Here is an 18,165-nt window from a genome sequence, read left to right on the forward strand (position 1 = left end):
CTGAGTTCTGGTTCTGGTTCTGCCTGCTGTTCCCTTTCTTCGGGTTTATATATTTTTCTAACAGTTATCTAGTTTCTATGACTTTATTGTAAAGTAACTCTTGATTTCTTTGATTGTAAAAAGTATCTTTGATCTCAACTTTCTAATCCAACTAAGTATTCATTTTGACATGACTTAATCTCATAGATCTGATTACATTGTTTCCTTTGTGATATTCAAAGTTCTTTTGTGATATTCAAAAATGCTTTGGTTTCAAGAGGTATTACTTTTAATTCCTGTCATTTCTATAGTTTTATTTTCCAATTGTGACCTCAGCTCATAATTTTGACTTTGATTTTGGCTTTGAATTATGTTTCTCGTAGACTGATAGTCTCCAGTTTTCTTTAATTTACCTGGTATTAGCAAATTTCACACTTAGAATTGTCACCAAATTCAACTGAACCTCATCCATGCTTTTCCAGATGCTTACTAAGATAGTTACTTTCAATGAAGGTGTGAGCCATTGTTTTTGGCTTCATTCAAAATCCTGTTTGTCTTGTTTGCTAAGCCTGCTTGACCAAGGATATCTGCAGTTTACAATCTTGCTCTTTGCAGCTGCTGTTAACCCTTTGTGGGATCTTTCCCTGTATCCTCTCATGTTTCTCTCAGACCCGATACTGCCAGACTTCCATGTTTAAAATGACACATCTTTCCATATTTTCAATAAGAGCTCGGCCCATCCGGGCCGGAGAATCGCCGCTCGCCCATTACAAACAGCGAGAGGCGATTCTCCGAGCGGCCAGCCGTGATTCTAGCCGCGCCGGTTTAGGGGGGGTGGGAGAATCGCGTGCGGGTGCCGGGGCGGCGTGGCGGGACTCGCACAGCGCCCTGGCGATTCTCCCACCCGGCGTGGGGGGGGGGGGGGTAGAATTCCGCCCCAGATTTATGGCAATGATCATAGAATTTAACAGCATGCAAAGTGCCCATCTCACTTGTGATTCTTGAAAGAGCTGTTCAATTTAGCGTTTTCCTTGCAACCAGGCAAATTAATTATTTTCAGGTATATATTAATTGGACTGGATTCTCCATTCCTGAGACTAGGGGCAGGATTATCCCACACTTGGCGCGATGGCCCGAAGCCGGAGTGGTTCGCGCTGTTCTTGCCGCCGGCGTCAGGCCACCCGGAAGTTGCGGAATCCTCTGCACTTCCGGGGCTAGGCTGTCGCTGGAGGGGTTGGCGGCGCGCAAACCGGCGCCGAAGGGCCGACGTGGTCCCGCGCATGTGCAGACCCGTCGTCGTGTTCTGGCGCATGCACAGAACCGCCGGTGTGTTTCCTGCGCATGTGCAGGGGGATTCTTCTCCGCGCCAGCCGTGGCAGAGCCCTACAGAGGAGGATCGGAGAATCCCGCCCTAAGTGTTGATGCGGGGCAGGATTCGTGGACTTTCAGAACTGACGCCGCACCTGACCGATTCAGCGACTGTTGAGGGGTGAGCACCAGCGCCACGTGGAACACAATTGATTCCAATGAAAAACGGTGTGGGATTTGCCGGGTCCGTAATTAACACTTGGGAGGCTGACAAGCGCCGCATATACACATTACACTCTTCACACACACTCATCGCAGCCACAAGATGGCACTAGTTGTGCAGGAGCGTGCCCATACAGCTTAATTTAATGTTTTTTTAATAATCTTTATTGTAACAAGTAGGCTTACATTAACACTGCAATGAAGTTACTGTGAAAATCCCCTCGTCACCACACTCCGGCGCCTGTTCGGGTACACTGAGGGAGAATCCAGAATGTAAAAATGACCTAACAAGCACGTCCTTCGGGACTTGTGGGAGGAAACTGGAGTGCCCGGAGGAAACGCAGACACAGGAGAACATGCAATCTCCACACAGGCAGTGACCCAAGTCGGGGATCAAACCTGGGACCCTGCAGCTGTGAAGCAACTGTGCTAACCACTGTACTACTGTGCCACTGATGGGTCGGCTGGTGTCAGAGGACACCTAGAGGGTGGTCTGGGACACACACCCATATGGCCCGTGACCCTAAGTTCACAGTAGGCTGTCAGCAGTGTGCGCAGCTGCATGGTTGCCTTTCTGGCTGCGGCAATGGTGTTCCGTGATGTCCACCCCGCCCCCACAGCTAATCTCTTGGCCCCACCGCTACTCCTCCAGGCCCTGGTAGAAGCCCCCAGCCGGCGGCACAACTGTCTGCAAACTATGGCAATATTTAGACACTTTCCGTACCCGCTCTCTCAGCAGCCATGAAAATATCAAATTTGGTTAAATTGCCCATTTGGCCAGTGAGTTACAGATCTTACCAATCCTGTCGCGGACTTAACTTCCCATTTTCATTCAAGTTCTTTCATTAGTTATTTTAGTGCCTCTTATTACCATTCTACTTACAGAGGAAATAACTTCCGTATTAGCTTTATCAAAACTCCTCATAATTTTGAATGCCTGTTAGGTCTCCCCATAACCCTCTCTGTCCTGAGGAGAACAATCCTGGCTTCTCCAATTTCTCCATATAATCTCTCCTCTGTACCCTCTGTAAGGTCATGATGTCCTTCCTGAAATTTGATACCCAGAATTGCATATAGTATCCAGCTGAGCCATTAACTGAAATTTGTACAGGTTTGGCATGGAACCCTTATCTTCAATGCCCCTATTTACAAAGTCAGATATTCATTGGATTTCTTATCTGCCTTATCAATTTGCCCTGTCATCTTTAAAGATTTGTGAATATGCACCCTCAGCTCCCTCTGCTCTTGCACCCCCCCTCAAAATAGTACTATTTAGTATTATACAGCCTATACATGCTGTTCCTCCTAAAGTGCATCTCTTCATATTTAATCACAACTCCCGCATTCAAGGAGGATTTAAAAATTGTGGCTAGAGCTTCTGCTATCTCCACCCTCACTTCCCTCAGCAATCTAGGATATGTCCCATCTGAACTGTCATTTAGTAATTTTGTCCACCTATTTAGTAACTGTTCTAGTTTTATCCTATCAATCCCTATACTTCCTTCTCTTCTATAATAATCTCCCGCTTAACGTTATTGTTGCATTCCTGAACAGTACAATTTTAAATGAAACAACATTTAAGGGTGTGAGATTTTCTGTTATAAGCAACCTAAAAGCAGTGGTTAGGTTCTGCAGGATTGATCCTGTCAGAAAAAAACATTAAAGCATTAAACCCTGTCAATTGAAGTACTGTACATTCTTAAATTTATTTATCGTAAATGAAACAACTTCAAAAGTAAATTGAAAAATATAAAGGAAATATGCTGCTTCTTTCTCCTTGCCTCTCCCACTAATTAGTATGTCTAATTTTCGGGCAGTTGGAGATATGTAGAAAGAAAGGACCGCTAGAAGGGGTTGGCTTCAGAAGGCTAAAGAGGGAGCATCTCTCTCAGCCTTGCTGGAAAAAAAATCATACGAAGGAGGAATGGTTGAGAGAACATATGCCGGAAATCAAAAGTCCAGCTAGTTGAGGAAACAAGAAAAATAAGAGAAGTTTTGAAGAAGTCTGGAGGTAACGCAACAGAGGAAACTGGGATCTTAACGAGAGTTGAAAAGGCATTTTCGGGAGAGACCAGAAAGATATCTGCAGTGGTGCTAAGTTTTCTGAGGAATTACTACAGTTTTCAAGCTATTGTTTGAAATAATTGTGTAATTTATGTAAAAGCCTTTAAGACAAAGGAAACCTAAAGGGAGAGATAACATGTAAAACCTGAGAGTGTAACCTTGATGGAAGTAGCAGAGGGAAAGCATGATTTAAAAGAAGATTTGAAAGTGTGACTCTTGAAAGGGGAGTTTGAAATCACTCGTGTGGAAACCGAAGTTCAGTGAGACCAGGTGGCTTATGATATAAGAATCATTTGGGGGAAGTTTGAGAACATCCACAAACGTTCACTTAGGGTTCAGAGTGGAGTGTTATTTGACCACAGTCATCTTGCGTGCTCAAAAGGGACTTTGTGTTAATGAGACTCATTGTAGATTAAGATGTACTTTGAAATCCGTGTTGATCTTAAAACCTGTGTGTAATTGTTAAGCTGGGGGAGATATATTGTACCATAATCCCATTTTTCATGTTTAATAATTTTTTTTCTTGCTATCAAAACTAATTAGCAGTCCTATGACTCTGTTCCTCCACGTTTTATAACAAGTAAAATAAAAGTTACGGGGAGGGATTCTCCGTCCCGGCAGCCGGCCAATGGGGTATCCCATTGTGGGCACCCCCACGCCATCACAAAATCCGCGGGTGTGAGTGTGCTGCCGGCGTGACGGAGGATATCGCTGATGGAGAATCCAGCCCAGAGCCTTTTGAGCCAGGGTTCCATTTTGGGATCTTCCAGTCGAGTTATAATATCAACTGGGATCGTAACAACATGAATTTGTCATGGCCAGGTAGCTTAGTTTCCACTCATGCCCATGTTTAATCAAGATATCTGTTATCGCCACTATATCATAACCCTATGGAAAAACCTGTATGTGTAGCTGATCAACTCTATTTCCAACAGCTCTTGCATTAACAATAGTGTTGGCTGTGGCTGAGTTGGTAGAACACTTGCCTGAGTGAGAAAAGTTGTGGGTTCAAGCCACACTCTCGGATTTCAGCAGAAAAGTCAAGGTTGACATTCAAGTGCAGTACTGAAGGGGTTTTGTATTAGGAATTGCCATCTTTCAGATGAATTGTTAAACTGAGGCACCACCTGCCCCCTTGGGTGAATGTAAAACAACCTATGACACTGTTTTGAAGATGATTAGGACAGGTATCCTGGTCAATAGTTATTCCTTAATCAAATAAAATTATCTCATGGCTCGTGGGAGTTGGCTACCATGTTTTCTACATTCTACAAGGGGCAGCACAGTAGCATAGTGGTTAGCACAGTTGCTTCACAGCTCCAGGATCCCAGGTTCGATTCACGGCTTGGGTCACTGTCTGTGCGGAGTCTGCACATTCTCCCCGTGTGGGCGTGGGTTTCCTCTGGGTGCTCCGGTTTCTTCCCACAGTCCAAAGATGTGCCGGTTAGGTAGATTGGCCTCTTAAAGCCTTCTTCTTTGACCAAGCTTTTTGTTGTCCACCCTTGTATCCCCTGACATGACTGGTGTCAAATTTTGTTCAACAATTCTCCTGTGAAGTGCCTTGGGTTGTTTTATTACATTAAAGATGCTGAACAAATTTGTCATAAATTTGCAAAAATTGTAACCATGAAGAGTGCATACAAGTTGAACTAGCAGCGAAAAAATTAGATTTTGCGTGAACTCCAACAAGTCAATTCAATGACTCTGTGTGACATTTCACATTCATGATGTGCCTTGAAACTGTTCCATACAGCCAATCAGTACATGTCCTCCTCACTCAGGTAGACTTTGCCATATGTTGGATATCATAGGTTTTCACAGTACAGAATATGTGCTTGGCAGTACTTTGTGTTTTGCCGTACAAAAGTGCCTACATGGCTTTCCATAAGCAGTGGTGCTCTGGGTTTTGAAGGAAATGGGTGCTTAATTTTACCTGGAGTGTAACTGAGCTGGTGCAGCAAACTTGGTGTATGACTCATTTTGCACTAGACAAGTAAGTGAAGAATTGATGATAACCTCCTGAGAACATTCACTACGAAACTAACTTGAACATTTTCCATTCTTTAAACAATCCTCTCTGACTGAATTTGTGAATTTAATATAAACAATTGGCAGTTTTGCGCTTTGAACTGCTCACGCAAAATTATTTTGGTCTTTTCACCCAGAAAAGCAACAAAACTTTAATGCATTGCCTGGGCTACATTCTTACTTGGGTTTTGAGGTAGACTTTGTGCTTATTCTACTGTGACATTGTGTTTTAATTTTAGTACTTCAGCTGTTTGATGCAATAGTTTTTACAGATCTATGGGCCTGGATTCTCCGATCCCGCAGTCAAGCTCTAACACTGGCGTCAACAGTGGCGTGAGCGACTACGGTGTTAAAGGGCCTCCAGGCCCAGGCATTCACCCCTTCCTAGGGGGCTGGTACGGCGCCGGAGTGGTGTCCGCTGGTCCGGCGCTCGAACGCCGGCACGCCACGGCTGCTGCGGGTCCGCGCATGCGCGCCACGGCCGGCGTGGGTCTGTGCATGCGCGTGGGTTGCTGTCTCCGCTCTGGCCCGCGGACAATATGGCGGAGCCCTACAGGGGCCCGGCACGGAGGCACATAGGCCCTCCACGGCATTAGCCCGCCTGCCGATCGGTAGGCCCTGATCGTGGGCCTGGCCACCGTGGATGCCCTCCCCGGAGTCGGATCCGCCCTGCCCCCCCACCAGGACAGCCCCCGCAGCCGGAACACCGAGGTCCCGCCGGGTAGGACCATACGTAACCCATGCCGGCGGGACTCGGCCGAACTCGGCGGGCACTCGGCCTGTTGTGACGCGGAGAATCGCCGGGGGGAGGGGGGGTCGCTTTGAATGGCCCCCGACCGGCGCGCCGGCGACCCCCCCCCCCCCCCCGATTCTCCGACCCGCCACGGGATCAGAGAATCCCGGACATGAAATGTCAAACATGCCAGTTAATGTTCCTGCTTTTTGCTGTAAATTGGAGCCAGGAGTCTATCTTGTAGCAGAATATAATGAATCAACTAGTAACTGCCATGCACACAGAATGTGTTCCAGTAAGTTACAATCAGTTAGAGTTTTAAGGAAAAAAACAATAAACTAAGCATAACCAGAGCAGTATTGATTTGGCATGTGTGTAACTAAAGGGCTAATTGTTCCTTCTCTTTTGTCATTGTTATGATAGAGAATATCACCGTGGGTTGGATTGCGCAAGATCAACATCTCCTACTGGGGTTGGGAAGATATGTCACCTTTTACTAACACTACTCTACAGTGGCTTCCTGGTGAACCCAATGACTCTGGCTTCTGTGCATATCTAGTAAAAGCCGAAGTTGCTGGATTGAAGGCTTATGCGTGCACTGAAATGGCTGATGGTCTGGTTTGTGAAAAACCTGTGGGTAAGTTTTGAATTTACCTCATGTACAAATGTGCACCGTGAAATTATTTTAATATTGTTAACAGAAGTACAAGATAAATTAGAAAAATAAACAGTAAATGGGGATCTGATACATACACAATTTCTTTAAGGTTGTGAAGCCATAAGGAGCAAGATTTCTATCGTATGCTATTGATGGTGAAGTTGTAAACTTCTGTATGAACCTCCTTGTGACAACTATAAGTTCTTCAAACTTACTATTTGTGATAAATTGCATCTATCTGGTTTACATGCTGAATTATGTTTTTGGATATTATGTGATGAATGTGTCATTATTTTTTGTCTGCATTGTCCCACACAAGTGACCATTTGACCAGTTAAGCTACTTTTTCATATTGGCCAGATGATAGATTTCACTGTCAGTTCTGGATACCCATAGAACAGAAATTGACGAGTAGAAAAGAAAGTCTGTATAAAATATTATCCTACTATGCTCCTTGGCTGGCAGTTTTTAAGAAAGAGGACAAAAACAAAAATGCCTTGAAATATCAGCAGCCAGATTCTCCGTTCCTGAGACTAAGGGCGAAATTCTCCCCCAACGGCGGGATGCCCGCCGACTGGCGCCAAAGCCGGTGCCAATCAGACGGGCATCGCGCCGGCCCAAAGGTGGGGAAGGCTCCGCATCTTTGGCGGCCTAGCCCCAACATTGAGGGGCTAGGCCGACGCCGGAAGGATTTCCGCCCCGCCAGCTGGCGGAAATGGCGTTTGTTGCCCCGCCAGCTGGCGCGGAAATGCGGCGCATGCGCGGGAGCGTCAGCGGCCGCTGTCAGTTTCCCAGCGCATGCGCGGGAGCGTCAGCGGCCGCTGTCAGTTTCCCGCGCATGCGCAGTGCGGAGAGTCTCTTCCGCCTCCGCCATGGTGGAGGCCGTAGCGGAGGCGGAAGGGAAAGAGTGCCCCCACTGCACAGGCCCGCCCGCGGATCGGTGTGCCCCGATCGCGGGCCAGGCCACCGTGGGGGCACCCCCCGGGGTCAGATCGCCCCGCGCCCCCCCCCAGGACCCCGGAGCCGCCTGGTCCCGCCGGTAAATACCAGGTTTGATTTACGTCGGCGGGACAGGCAATTCCTGGGAGGGACTTCGGCCCATCCGGGCCGGAGAATCCAGCGGGGGGTCCCGCCAACCGGCGCAGCCGGATTCCCGCCCCCGCCCAATCTCCGGGAGCGGAGACTTCGGCGGGGGCGGGGGCGGGATTCACGGCGGCCAACGGGCATTCTCCGACCCGGCGGGGGGTCGGAGAATGACGCCCTAAGTGTTGACGCCGGGGCAGGATACGTGGAGTTCTATGACAGCAAAACTGGCGCCTCACCTGGACCAATTCACTGACTGTTGAGGGGCTAGCACCGATGCCACATGGAACACGATTGATTCCGATGGAAAACGGTGTCAAATTTGCCGGAGTCAGGATTGGCACTCGAGAGGCTGATAAGCTGCAACCGCACATTAGCACTCCACTCTCTGCACAGTCATCCCAACCAACAAGATGGCACTGGTGGTGCTGGAGCGTGCCCATCCCGTTGATGGGTCGGCTGAGGCCAGAGGGTACCTAGGGAGTGGCCTAGAGGGCACCCATATGACCCATCGCACTAAGTTCACAGTGGGCAGTCAGTGGTGTGTGCAGCTGCAGGGCTACCTGGCAGTTTGCGGCAATGGTGTTCTGTGCCCATCTTCCCTGATCCCACAGCCCAATTCCTGGCCAATGCTGCTACTCACCCCCCCCTCCCCCCCCACCCCCCCGGGCCTTGGCAAAAGCCACTCGGCCAGCGGCACAACCGTCAGCACGCATTGGCGATGTCGAACACTTTCCGTACTCCCTCTCTGCCCTCATCGGCCACGTCACCTGGTTCACAATTGTTGAAAGCACAAGTGAATCTCGCCGTCGGAAATTCCCCCCGTTGGAGGCGGAGTATTGCGGAGGCCCCAGACAATACTGGGTCAGACCCGCTAATGATATGCCAACAGCGTTTACTGTTCGTGCGGAGTGGCACACATTGACGCCGCTGTAGAGGCACAGGAGAATTGTGATTTGGCGTGAACCAGGCGTCCCTCACGATTTCGGCATTAAAACCGATTCTCTGCCTAATCGCATTTTGCGATTCTGGCGTCGGCCTACTGAGAATCCCACCCCCGAAATTTATAAACTGCTTTCTCTGTTTCTCATTCCTGTGCACTCCCACTTTTGCTTCAAACACCAATTCTGAGGCACTCATGGGTTTTAGAATTTCAAAGATCAAGGGCGGGATTCTCCATCCCGCCAGCCCTGTTTTCTGGCACACACGCCCCCGCCGGCAGTGGGATCCTTTGTTCCGCCAGCCGGCCAATGAGGTTTCCCATTCTGGCCGTCCCATGGCGTTGGTGATCCACAGGCGTGGATGCGCTGCCGACGAAGCGGAGGATCCTGCTGACGGAGAATCCTGCTCCAAGACGTCAACCACCTCCACCCATATCTTTATCCTGACACTATGTCATTCGACAGTTTCTCCCTTATTTCCCATCCAGCCCGTATGAAGTTGCTCTTCTCTAAGACCCATGCCTTGTGGCTTAACCTGCTTCCTTTCTTGTTAACTATATTTATTCAGCCGAATGCTCTCTGCTGTCCTCAATGGCAACCTAACTTTCAGCTCTGATCCTCCAGCTTTCAAACTGTCATTAATGCCCTCCCGTGACAAAATTCTCCTCCTTTCCCATAACCACCTTTTCTGTAACTCCCTCTTTATACCCTTTCAATCTTGTTTATATTTACCTGCAGCACCCTGATCAAAGTTATTAATCTAATGCGAAGTCAGTGAAACCGTATTGCACTGTTGTGCGCATCCTCCTTAAACCGTCTTTGGTATTTGACAAAATTGATCCCTCTCTGCATCTTCATCATCTCTTCACTGCAGTCAGCTCCTTTAGACTCATCTAACTTGCTTTCAGTTTTATCGATGTAATCCTACCGTGACAATATTATTCACAGGCACGGTGTTAGCTTTCACCTGTCACCCCAAGCTTCATATCTTTGTAACCACTTACATATTTTTGCTCCATCGATCCCAAGAAAGAATTTCCTTCACCTTAACCTCAAGAAGACCAATGTGAACCCTGTTTAGCTCTCGCCCAACGACATGCCTAAGCACCTGACATACTTTCTCCCTCCATCTCTAAATGCTCTGTAGACAGAGACAGGGCACAGTCTTGACACTGTGTTTGATTCCGAACTGTTTGACTGCATTAGTTTCCTACTCCCTAGCCCATCTGCCTTTTTGCTCTGAACTTGTCACTCTGCAGTGATAACCTTCATGACATTTGCTGACTGCTAACCCATCTCTCTCTCCCACCAGTATGAAATACTTGCAGGTCCACACCATTGTCAGTTCCAGCCTTGATCTCTGCTATCCTGCTTAGTTGTGTTGTTTAGAAAGTTGACAGAATTGTAGACAACTGCAACCTGTACCTCATGGCTGAACATATCCCCCCACTCTAACATTAACATCAAGCTGGGGATCAATCCTGGTTCTATGAAGAGTGCAGGAGCAGTACCAGACATACCTAAAATAGGCTGTCAACCCACTGAAGTTCCCACACATGACAACTTGTGTACCAGAGCTAGGTGATCCCACAGCTAGTGGATCAGATCTAAGCTCTGTAGTCCACATCTAATTGGGAATGATGGCAGACAATTAAACAACCATTTGGAGGAGGAGGCTCCAAAATATCCACATCCTCAAAGATGGGGGAGCCCAACACATCAGTGTAAAAGACAACGTTGAAGCATTTGCAACCATCTTCAGCCAGATGTGCCGAGTGAATGCTCTACCTTAGCTTTGTCCTGCGGTCCTCAGCATCACAGATGTCACTCTTCAGCCAATTCGCTTCACTCCACGTGATATCAAGAAATGACTAAAGGCACTGGATAATGGAAAGGCTATGGGTCCTGACAACATTCTGGCAAAGAAGTGAAGACTTGTGAAATAGCCATGCCCCTAGCCAAATTGTTCCTGTACAGCTACAATACAGACATCTACCTGAAAATTGTGGAAAATTACCCAGGTATGTCCTGTCCATAAAAAGCAGGGCAAATCCAACCCAGGCAATTACCACCCCATCAGTCTACTCTTGATCTCCAACAAAATGATGGAAGGCGTCATTGGTAGTGCTATCAATCAACACTCACTCAACAATAACCTATTCACTTTGGCTGCTCAGTTTGGCTTCCATCAGCTCAGCTCTTGACCTTCTTACAGCTTTGATCCAAACATGACAAAATAGCTGAACACCAGAAATAAGGTGAGGTGAGAGTGATTGCCCTTAATATCAAGCAGTCAGTGGGAATCAAGGGGAAAACACTTCGATGGGTGGAGTCAAACCTAGCACAAAGGAAGATGGTTTGTGGTCATGAGGGGTCAATCATCTCAGTTCCAGGATATCACTGCAGGAGTTCTTCAGGGTAATATCAAATGCTCAACTATCTTCAGCTGTTGCATCATTGACCTTACCTCCATCATAAAGATTAGAAATGGGGATGTTTCTGATGGTTGCACAATGTTCAGCACCATTCGCAACTCCTCAAATACTGAAGATGTCTGTGTCCATATGCAGCAAGACCTGGGCAACATTTAGGCTTCGGCTGACAAGTGGCAAGTAATAATAGGGCCACAAAAATGCCAAAAATGGACTATCTCTAACAAGGAGAGAATCTGATCATTTCAATATGACAGTTAGCATTACCATCATTGAATCTCCCACTGTCAACATCCTGGGGGGTTTACCATTAACCAGAAACAGAACTAGATCAGCCATATAAACACTGTGTGCGTACAAGAGCGGGTCAGAGGCTAGGTATTTTGCAAAGAGTAACTCACTTCTTCACTTTAGTCGGGAATGTGATGAATGCTCTGCACTTGCCCAGATGAATGCAGCTCCAATAACACTTGAGGCTCGACACCCTCCAAGACAAAGCAGTCCATTTGAGTGGACCCCATTCACCACCTTCAACAACCACTCCCTCTATCAACAGTGCACAGTGACAGAAGTATGTACCATCTACATGATGCACTGTAGCAACTCAATCAAGATTGCATCAACAGCAGCTTCCAACCCCGCAACATCAACTACCTAGAAGGATAAGGGCAGCTGATACATGGGACCACCATAATCTGCAAGTTCTCCTCCACCAACCTGGCTTGGAACTATATCACTGTTCCTTCACTGTTGCTGGGCCAAACGCCTGGCATACCCTCTCTAACAGCACTGTGGATGTACCTACACAACATGGACTACAGCAGTTCAAGGAAATGGCTCACATGCACCTTTGCAAGGATAATTAGTGATAGACAATAAATGCTGGCCTTGTCAATGGCACCCAGACCTTGTGAAACAATAAATAAAATAGAAATACCACAGCTACAAGAGCAGGTCAGAGGCTGGGAATTCTACGGCATGTTGCTCGTCTCCTCACTCCCCTCAAGCTTGTTCACCATCTATAAGACACAAGTCAGGAGTATGATGAAATACTCTCCACTTGCCTGGATGAGTGCAGCTCCAACAATACTCAAGAACTTTGACACCATTCAGAACAAAATAGCTTACTTGATTGGCACCCCATCCACCACCTTTAATATTCACTCCCTCCACCAGTGACATGCAGTGGCAGCAGTGTGTTCAATCTAGAAGATGCACTGCATAAGGCTCCTTTGACAGTACTCTTCAAATACATGACCTCCACCACTAGAGGGACATGGACAGCAGATATGTAGGAACACTGCCACTTGCAAGTTCCCCTTCAAGTCACACACCATCTGACTTGGAAGTGTGTCGCTCTTCCTTCACTGTCACTGGGTCAAAATCCTAGAACTCCTTTCCTAACAGCACTGTGGGTGTGCCTACACAACAAGGACTGCAGCGGTCGAAGAAGGTATTTCACTCACACCTTGTGAAGGGCAATTGGGGATGGGCAATGAATGCTGGCATAGCCTGCAATGCCCACATGCTGTGAAAGAAAAAAGAAAAATATAACTTGTCTAAATTTCTATCTCGCACTGTCAAATTATCACTGGCTACTTCTCTACCCATGTATCCATTTCAAAAACCTTGACTCCATTCACAAATCTCCCAAGCACCTCATTTTATCTTATCCCTGCAATATCTTTAGTTGTCACTGTGTTCCTGTATAAGGCCTCTACCCTCTTATACTTGCCTCTTTACGAGTCTTATTTTTCTTCACTCTACTTTCATCTGTGGAGCCCAAGCTTTTCCGCCGACATGCAAGAACATTCTCCACAAGCTTCTGCCTTGCTGACTCCATCCCTCTTTCAAAAGCATCCTCTCCACCTACCTCAGAATTTTCCTACCAGTCACCCTGCTAATCCCCCAATCATTTCTTAATTTCTTTTGGTCTCCGATGTCTTCGGCAGCACTTGAGACACAAACTGTGCTGTTGTATAATTTCATGTAGAATTTTGTGCCATTTGAGATGATTATACTCAATTTGGGTCAGGGTTAGTTTTGAAGATTCCATGGTTGCTTTTACTGTGTAATAGTTTCATATTTTCTCAAGTCAAAAGATTACAAATTAGAACTTTGGAGTTACTTTAATTTTATTCTTTCATGGGATGTAGCCATTGCTGGCTACCCAGCATTTATTGCCCATCCCTAATTTCCTTTGAGAAGACAATGGTGAGCTGTCTTCAGGGGCGGGATTCTCCGCAATCGGCGCGATGTCCACCGACCGGCGCCAAAAACGGCGCAAATCAGTCTGGCATCGCGCCGCCCCAGAGGTGCGGAATTCTCCACATCTTGAGGGGCCGAGCCCTCACCTTGAGGGGCTAGGCCCGAGCCGGACTGATTTCCGCCCCGCCAGCTGGCGCGGAAATGACTTTGCCGGGCGACGCATGCGCGGGATCGTCAGCGGCCGCTCACGGCATCCCCGCGCATGCGCAGTGGAGGGTGTCTCTTCCGCCTCCGCCATAGTGAAGACCATGGCGAAGGCAGAAGGAAAAGAGTGACCCCACGGCACAGGCCTGCCCACGGATCGGTGGGCCCCGATCGCGGGCCAGGCCACGGGGGGGGCACCCCCCGGGGCCAGATTGCCCCACGCCCCCCCCAGGACCCTGGAGCCCGCCCGCGCCGCCCTGTCCTGCCGTTCGAAAGGTGGTTCAATCCACGCCAGCTGGCGTGGGTTGACAGCGGCGGGACGTCGGCCCATCGCGGACCGGAGAATCGCCGGGGGTGGGCCCGCCGACCGGCGCGATTCCCGCCCCCGCTGAATCTCCGGTGGCAGAGAATTCGGGACTCGGCAGGGGTGGGATTCACGCCGGCCCCCGGCGATTCTCCGACCCGGTGGGGGGTCGGAGAATCACGCCCCTTGAACTGTTGTCGGACACCCAGGGCGAAATTCTCCGTTATCGGCGGAAAGTCCGCCGATCGGCGCAAAAAACGGCGCAAATCCCACTTGCGTCACGTCATAAAAATGGGACGATAGTCTCCGGCCCGAAATGGGCTAGCAGCGATGTAACGGGATCCGCGCTTGCGCAGTGGTTCACGCCGTACAGCGTCATACGCGCTGCACGGCGTGACGGCTCATAAGGCCGCGCAGCTCCCCCCCACCCGACCGGAATATCCGACCGCAACGCCCGACTGGATGGCTGGCCGTCGCTCAGCCCCGAGGTTCGAGTCACGCGATGTGGAGGCGCTCCTGGACGCGGTGGAGCAGAGGAGGGACGCCCTGTATCCCGGGCACGGCCGCAGAGTTGCCCCACGCCACAGCCGGCGTCTGTGGAGGGAAGTGGCAGAGGCCGTCACCGCTGTGGCCCTGACACCACGGACGGGCACCCAGTGCCACAAGAAGGTGAACGACCTCGTCAGAACAGGCAGGGTGAGCCTCCCCCATATCCCCCCTCCCCATATTCCCCCTCCCCCATATCCCCCCTCCCCCATATCCCCACTCCCCCATATCCCCCATATCCACCCTCCCCCATATCCCCCCTCCCCCATATCCCCCCCTCCCCCATATCCCCCCTCCCCATATCCCCCATATCCCCCCTCCCCCATATCCCCCCTCCCCCATATCCCCCCTCCCCATATCCCCCCTCCCCCATATCCCCCCTCCCCCATATCGCCCCTCCCCATATCCCCCATATCCCCCCTCCCCCATATCCCCCTCCCCCATATCCCCCTCCCCCATATCCCCATATCCCCCTCCCCCATATCCCCCATATCCCCCCTCCCCCATATCCCCCCTCCCCCATATCCCCCCTCCCCCATATCCCCCCCTCCCCCATATCCCCCCTCCCCATATCCCCCCTCCCCTATATCCCCCCTCCCCCATATCCCCCCCATATCCCCCTCCCCCATATCCCCCCCCATATCCCCCTCCCCCATATCCCCCCTCCCCCATATCCCCCCTCCCCATATCCCCCCTCCCCATATCCCCCCTCCCCCATATCCCCCCATATCCCCCCTCCCCCATATCCCCCATATCCCCCCTCCCCCATATCCCCCCCTCCCCCATATCCCCCCCTCCCCCATATCCCCCATATCCCCCCTCCCCCATATCCCCCATATCCCCCCTCCCCCATATCCCCCACATCCCCCATATCCCCAAGTGAATCCAGCCCTAACCTTAACCTCTGCAATGCACGCGCAACCGATGGCGTGCATTCATATACTTGCCTAACACTGTTGCCTTTTACCCCCCCCCCCCACAGGAGAAGCGCGCACACAACAATAGGGAGCATGTGAGGACTGGAGGAGGGCCCGCTGATGAGAGGCCACTGACCGTACACGAGCAAAGGGCCCTGGAACTGGCTGGCGGACCTGAGGACCGGGAGGTTGCTGATGCAGAGGTCGGGGGCCCACGAGCAAGTGAGCCACCAACAGCCCGTCCCCATATCCCCCCTCCCCTATATCCCCCTCCCCCGTATCACCTGATCACTGCCTGATGTCTAACCATGCATGCTTCATTGTGTATCGCAGGACCAAACGTCCAGGCACCCATCCCCGCAGATGCACACCGCCCGCAGGATGCCCCTCGGAGACCACAGGAGACGGAGAGACCCGGACCCTCCAGCATGCGACGCCTGCAGGATGCCCCTCGGAGACCACGGGAGACGGAGAGACCCGGACCCTCCAGCATGCGACGCCCGCAGGATGGCCCTCGCACACCACGGGAGACGGAGAGACCTGGAGCAACAGGGAGACGACACCCCCGTCACGTGCGGGAGCGACCACCCAGCGATGAGGGGGGCAGCCACAGGCCCCCGTCACATCCGAGCCAGGACACCACTACCTAGGACACCACTATCCAGGACACCCCTACCCGGGACACCACTACCCAGGACACCCCTACCCGGGACACCACTACCCAGGACACCCCTACCCGGGACAGCACTACCCGGGACAGCACTACCCAGGACACCCCTACCCTGGACAGCTCTACCCGGGACAGCACTACCCGGGACAGCACTACCCAGGACACCCCTACCCGGGAAGACGAAATACCGGACAGTGACTCAGAGTGGATGGGTGGAGACGAACCCCCACCCCAAAGTGCCATGGAGTCAGAGTGGGACGAAGAGCACGACACAACGCCACTGCTGTCACCAACACCCTCCACCATCGCAGAAACACTCACCACGGTTGGGCACTTTAGTGATGAGGCGTCTGGTACACTCACTGGTGCGCACAACACAGCCGTCCCGGTACAGCAGGTGGAGGTAGGAGCAGCAGAGGGACCGGGCGGTCGGAGGGCAGCCCAGGCCAAGCGAACATCTGCCGCCCAGATGGATCCCGGGTTCCTGCAGTTACCACACCCACACATAGATCCGATGCAACCACCGACACGGAGACGAGCGAATAGGGTGACGGGTGGCTTGCGGCGGCTGCGGTCGCAGGTGGAGGAGTCCACCCGCGTCCAGGAGCTGGGAGTGGTCCCGGTCATGCGTGCCACCCAGGCTGACACCGCACGGGTGGCGTCCGCGGTGGAGGCAATGGGTGCGACGGTGTCAGACATGGGGAACGGTTTGCGGGGCCTGGGGCCTTCCGTGCAGGCGGCGTCTGTGGCCCAGGAAATGGCTGCCCTCTCACAGGAGGCCATGAGCCAGTGCCAGCGCCAGATGGCAGAGGCGCTCAATGCCATAGCCCAGTCTCAGCAGGCCATGGCCCAGTCTCAGCAGGCCATAGCCCAGTCTCTGCAGGCCATGGCCCAGTCTCTGCAGGCCATGGCCTAGTCTCTGCAGGCCATGGCCCAGTCTCAGCAGGCCATCGCTGAGGGCATCGGCGCCAGTGGCCATGTGCGAGCCGGCGTCGCACTGTCACAGACAGGGTTTGACAACCCCCTGGGCTCCATGGCTGCAAACCTGCAGACCCCTGTCGATACCAGCACGGGCCTCCAGGACTGGCAGCGCCAGATGTCGGGGGCGCGTCGGATGGCCAGTCCGTTTGCATCCCCCACCCATGTAGAGGCCTGGGGGCCATCGGGCACCCCGAGGGAGGAGGAGGTGGTGTGGTCCGTCCCGGCTCCCTCTGTAGGGGAGGTCCCGGTACACCGCGACACCTCGGACTCCCCCCCTTCCGTCCCAGGTGCATCGGGTGGGCAACGGGCAGGACAGGCTGGCAGCTCGCCATCCCAGTCGCCCAGGCCGCAGCCTGGCCCATCTAGGCCAGGACGCCCCAGGAAACGGCCGCCAAAGGGATCCAGTGTCAGAGGGCAGGAATCACAGGAGTCCACCTCCAGTTCTGCTGTACCCTCTGGGGAACCACGTAGACGTAGACAAAGGGCCCGTAAGGCCAAACAATTAGACACTGAGTAAGTTGGCACGGGTGCAGGGCACAGATGAGTTTTAGGGGCTAGGGCACGTGCATGAACTCCTTTGGTTATTAAAGTCAATGTTACACCTACCGAAGCTGCCTTTGTGCTCTGTCCAAAGTGTGCGGGCGTGTCATGTACGTTGAGCGCAAGTGTGTGTGTGACGGGTGGTCTTACCTCAGCCCCAGGTGAGTCTGCCCCCTTCCCCCTGGGCCGCCATCAACATCCCCCGGGCAGAGGACGGGACCGTGCGCTGCAGTGTCACAGCCGCATGCAGGGCTGGTCCGGGTGGATGGTGGTACTGTGGCCATGGGTCAGACATAGTCCAACGATGTAGAGCCAGGAGCTCATTGGAGGGCGGGTTGTCATCATCC

General features: G+C 51.5%; 1 protein-coding gene across 2 annotated transcripts in view; it reads left to right on the forward strand.

The window, feature by feature from the left end:
- The window catches only part of atrnl1b (attractin-like 1b), a 1,392,850-nt gene that overhangs the window by 409,414 nt on the left and 965,271 nt on the right, over window positions 1-18,165 (forward strand). For both annotated transcript variants that reach the window (XM_072479459.1, XM_072479460.1), the window contains exon 16: window positions 6,758-6,971. In XM_072479459.1, the coding sequence (XP_072335560.1) occupies window positions 6,758-6,971 (214 nt within the window). The remainder of the gene's footprint in view (window positions 1-6,757; window positions 6,972-18,165) is intronic.

The sequence above is a fragment of the Scyliorhinus torazame genome, chromosome 16 (genome assembly GCF_047496885.1).
Source record: "Scyliorhinus torazame isolate Kashiwa2021f chromosome 16, sScyTor2.1, whole genome shotgun sequence".
Taxonomy (NCBI): Eukaryota; Metazoa; Chordata; class Chondrichthyes; order Carcharhiniformes; family Scyliorhinidae; genus Scyliorhinus; species Scyliorhinus torazame.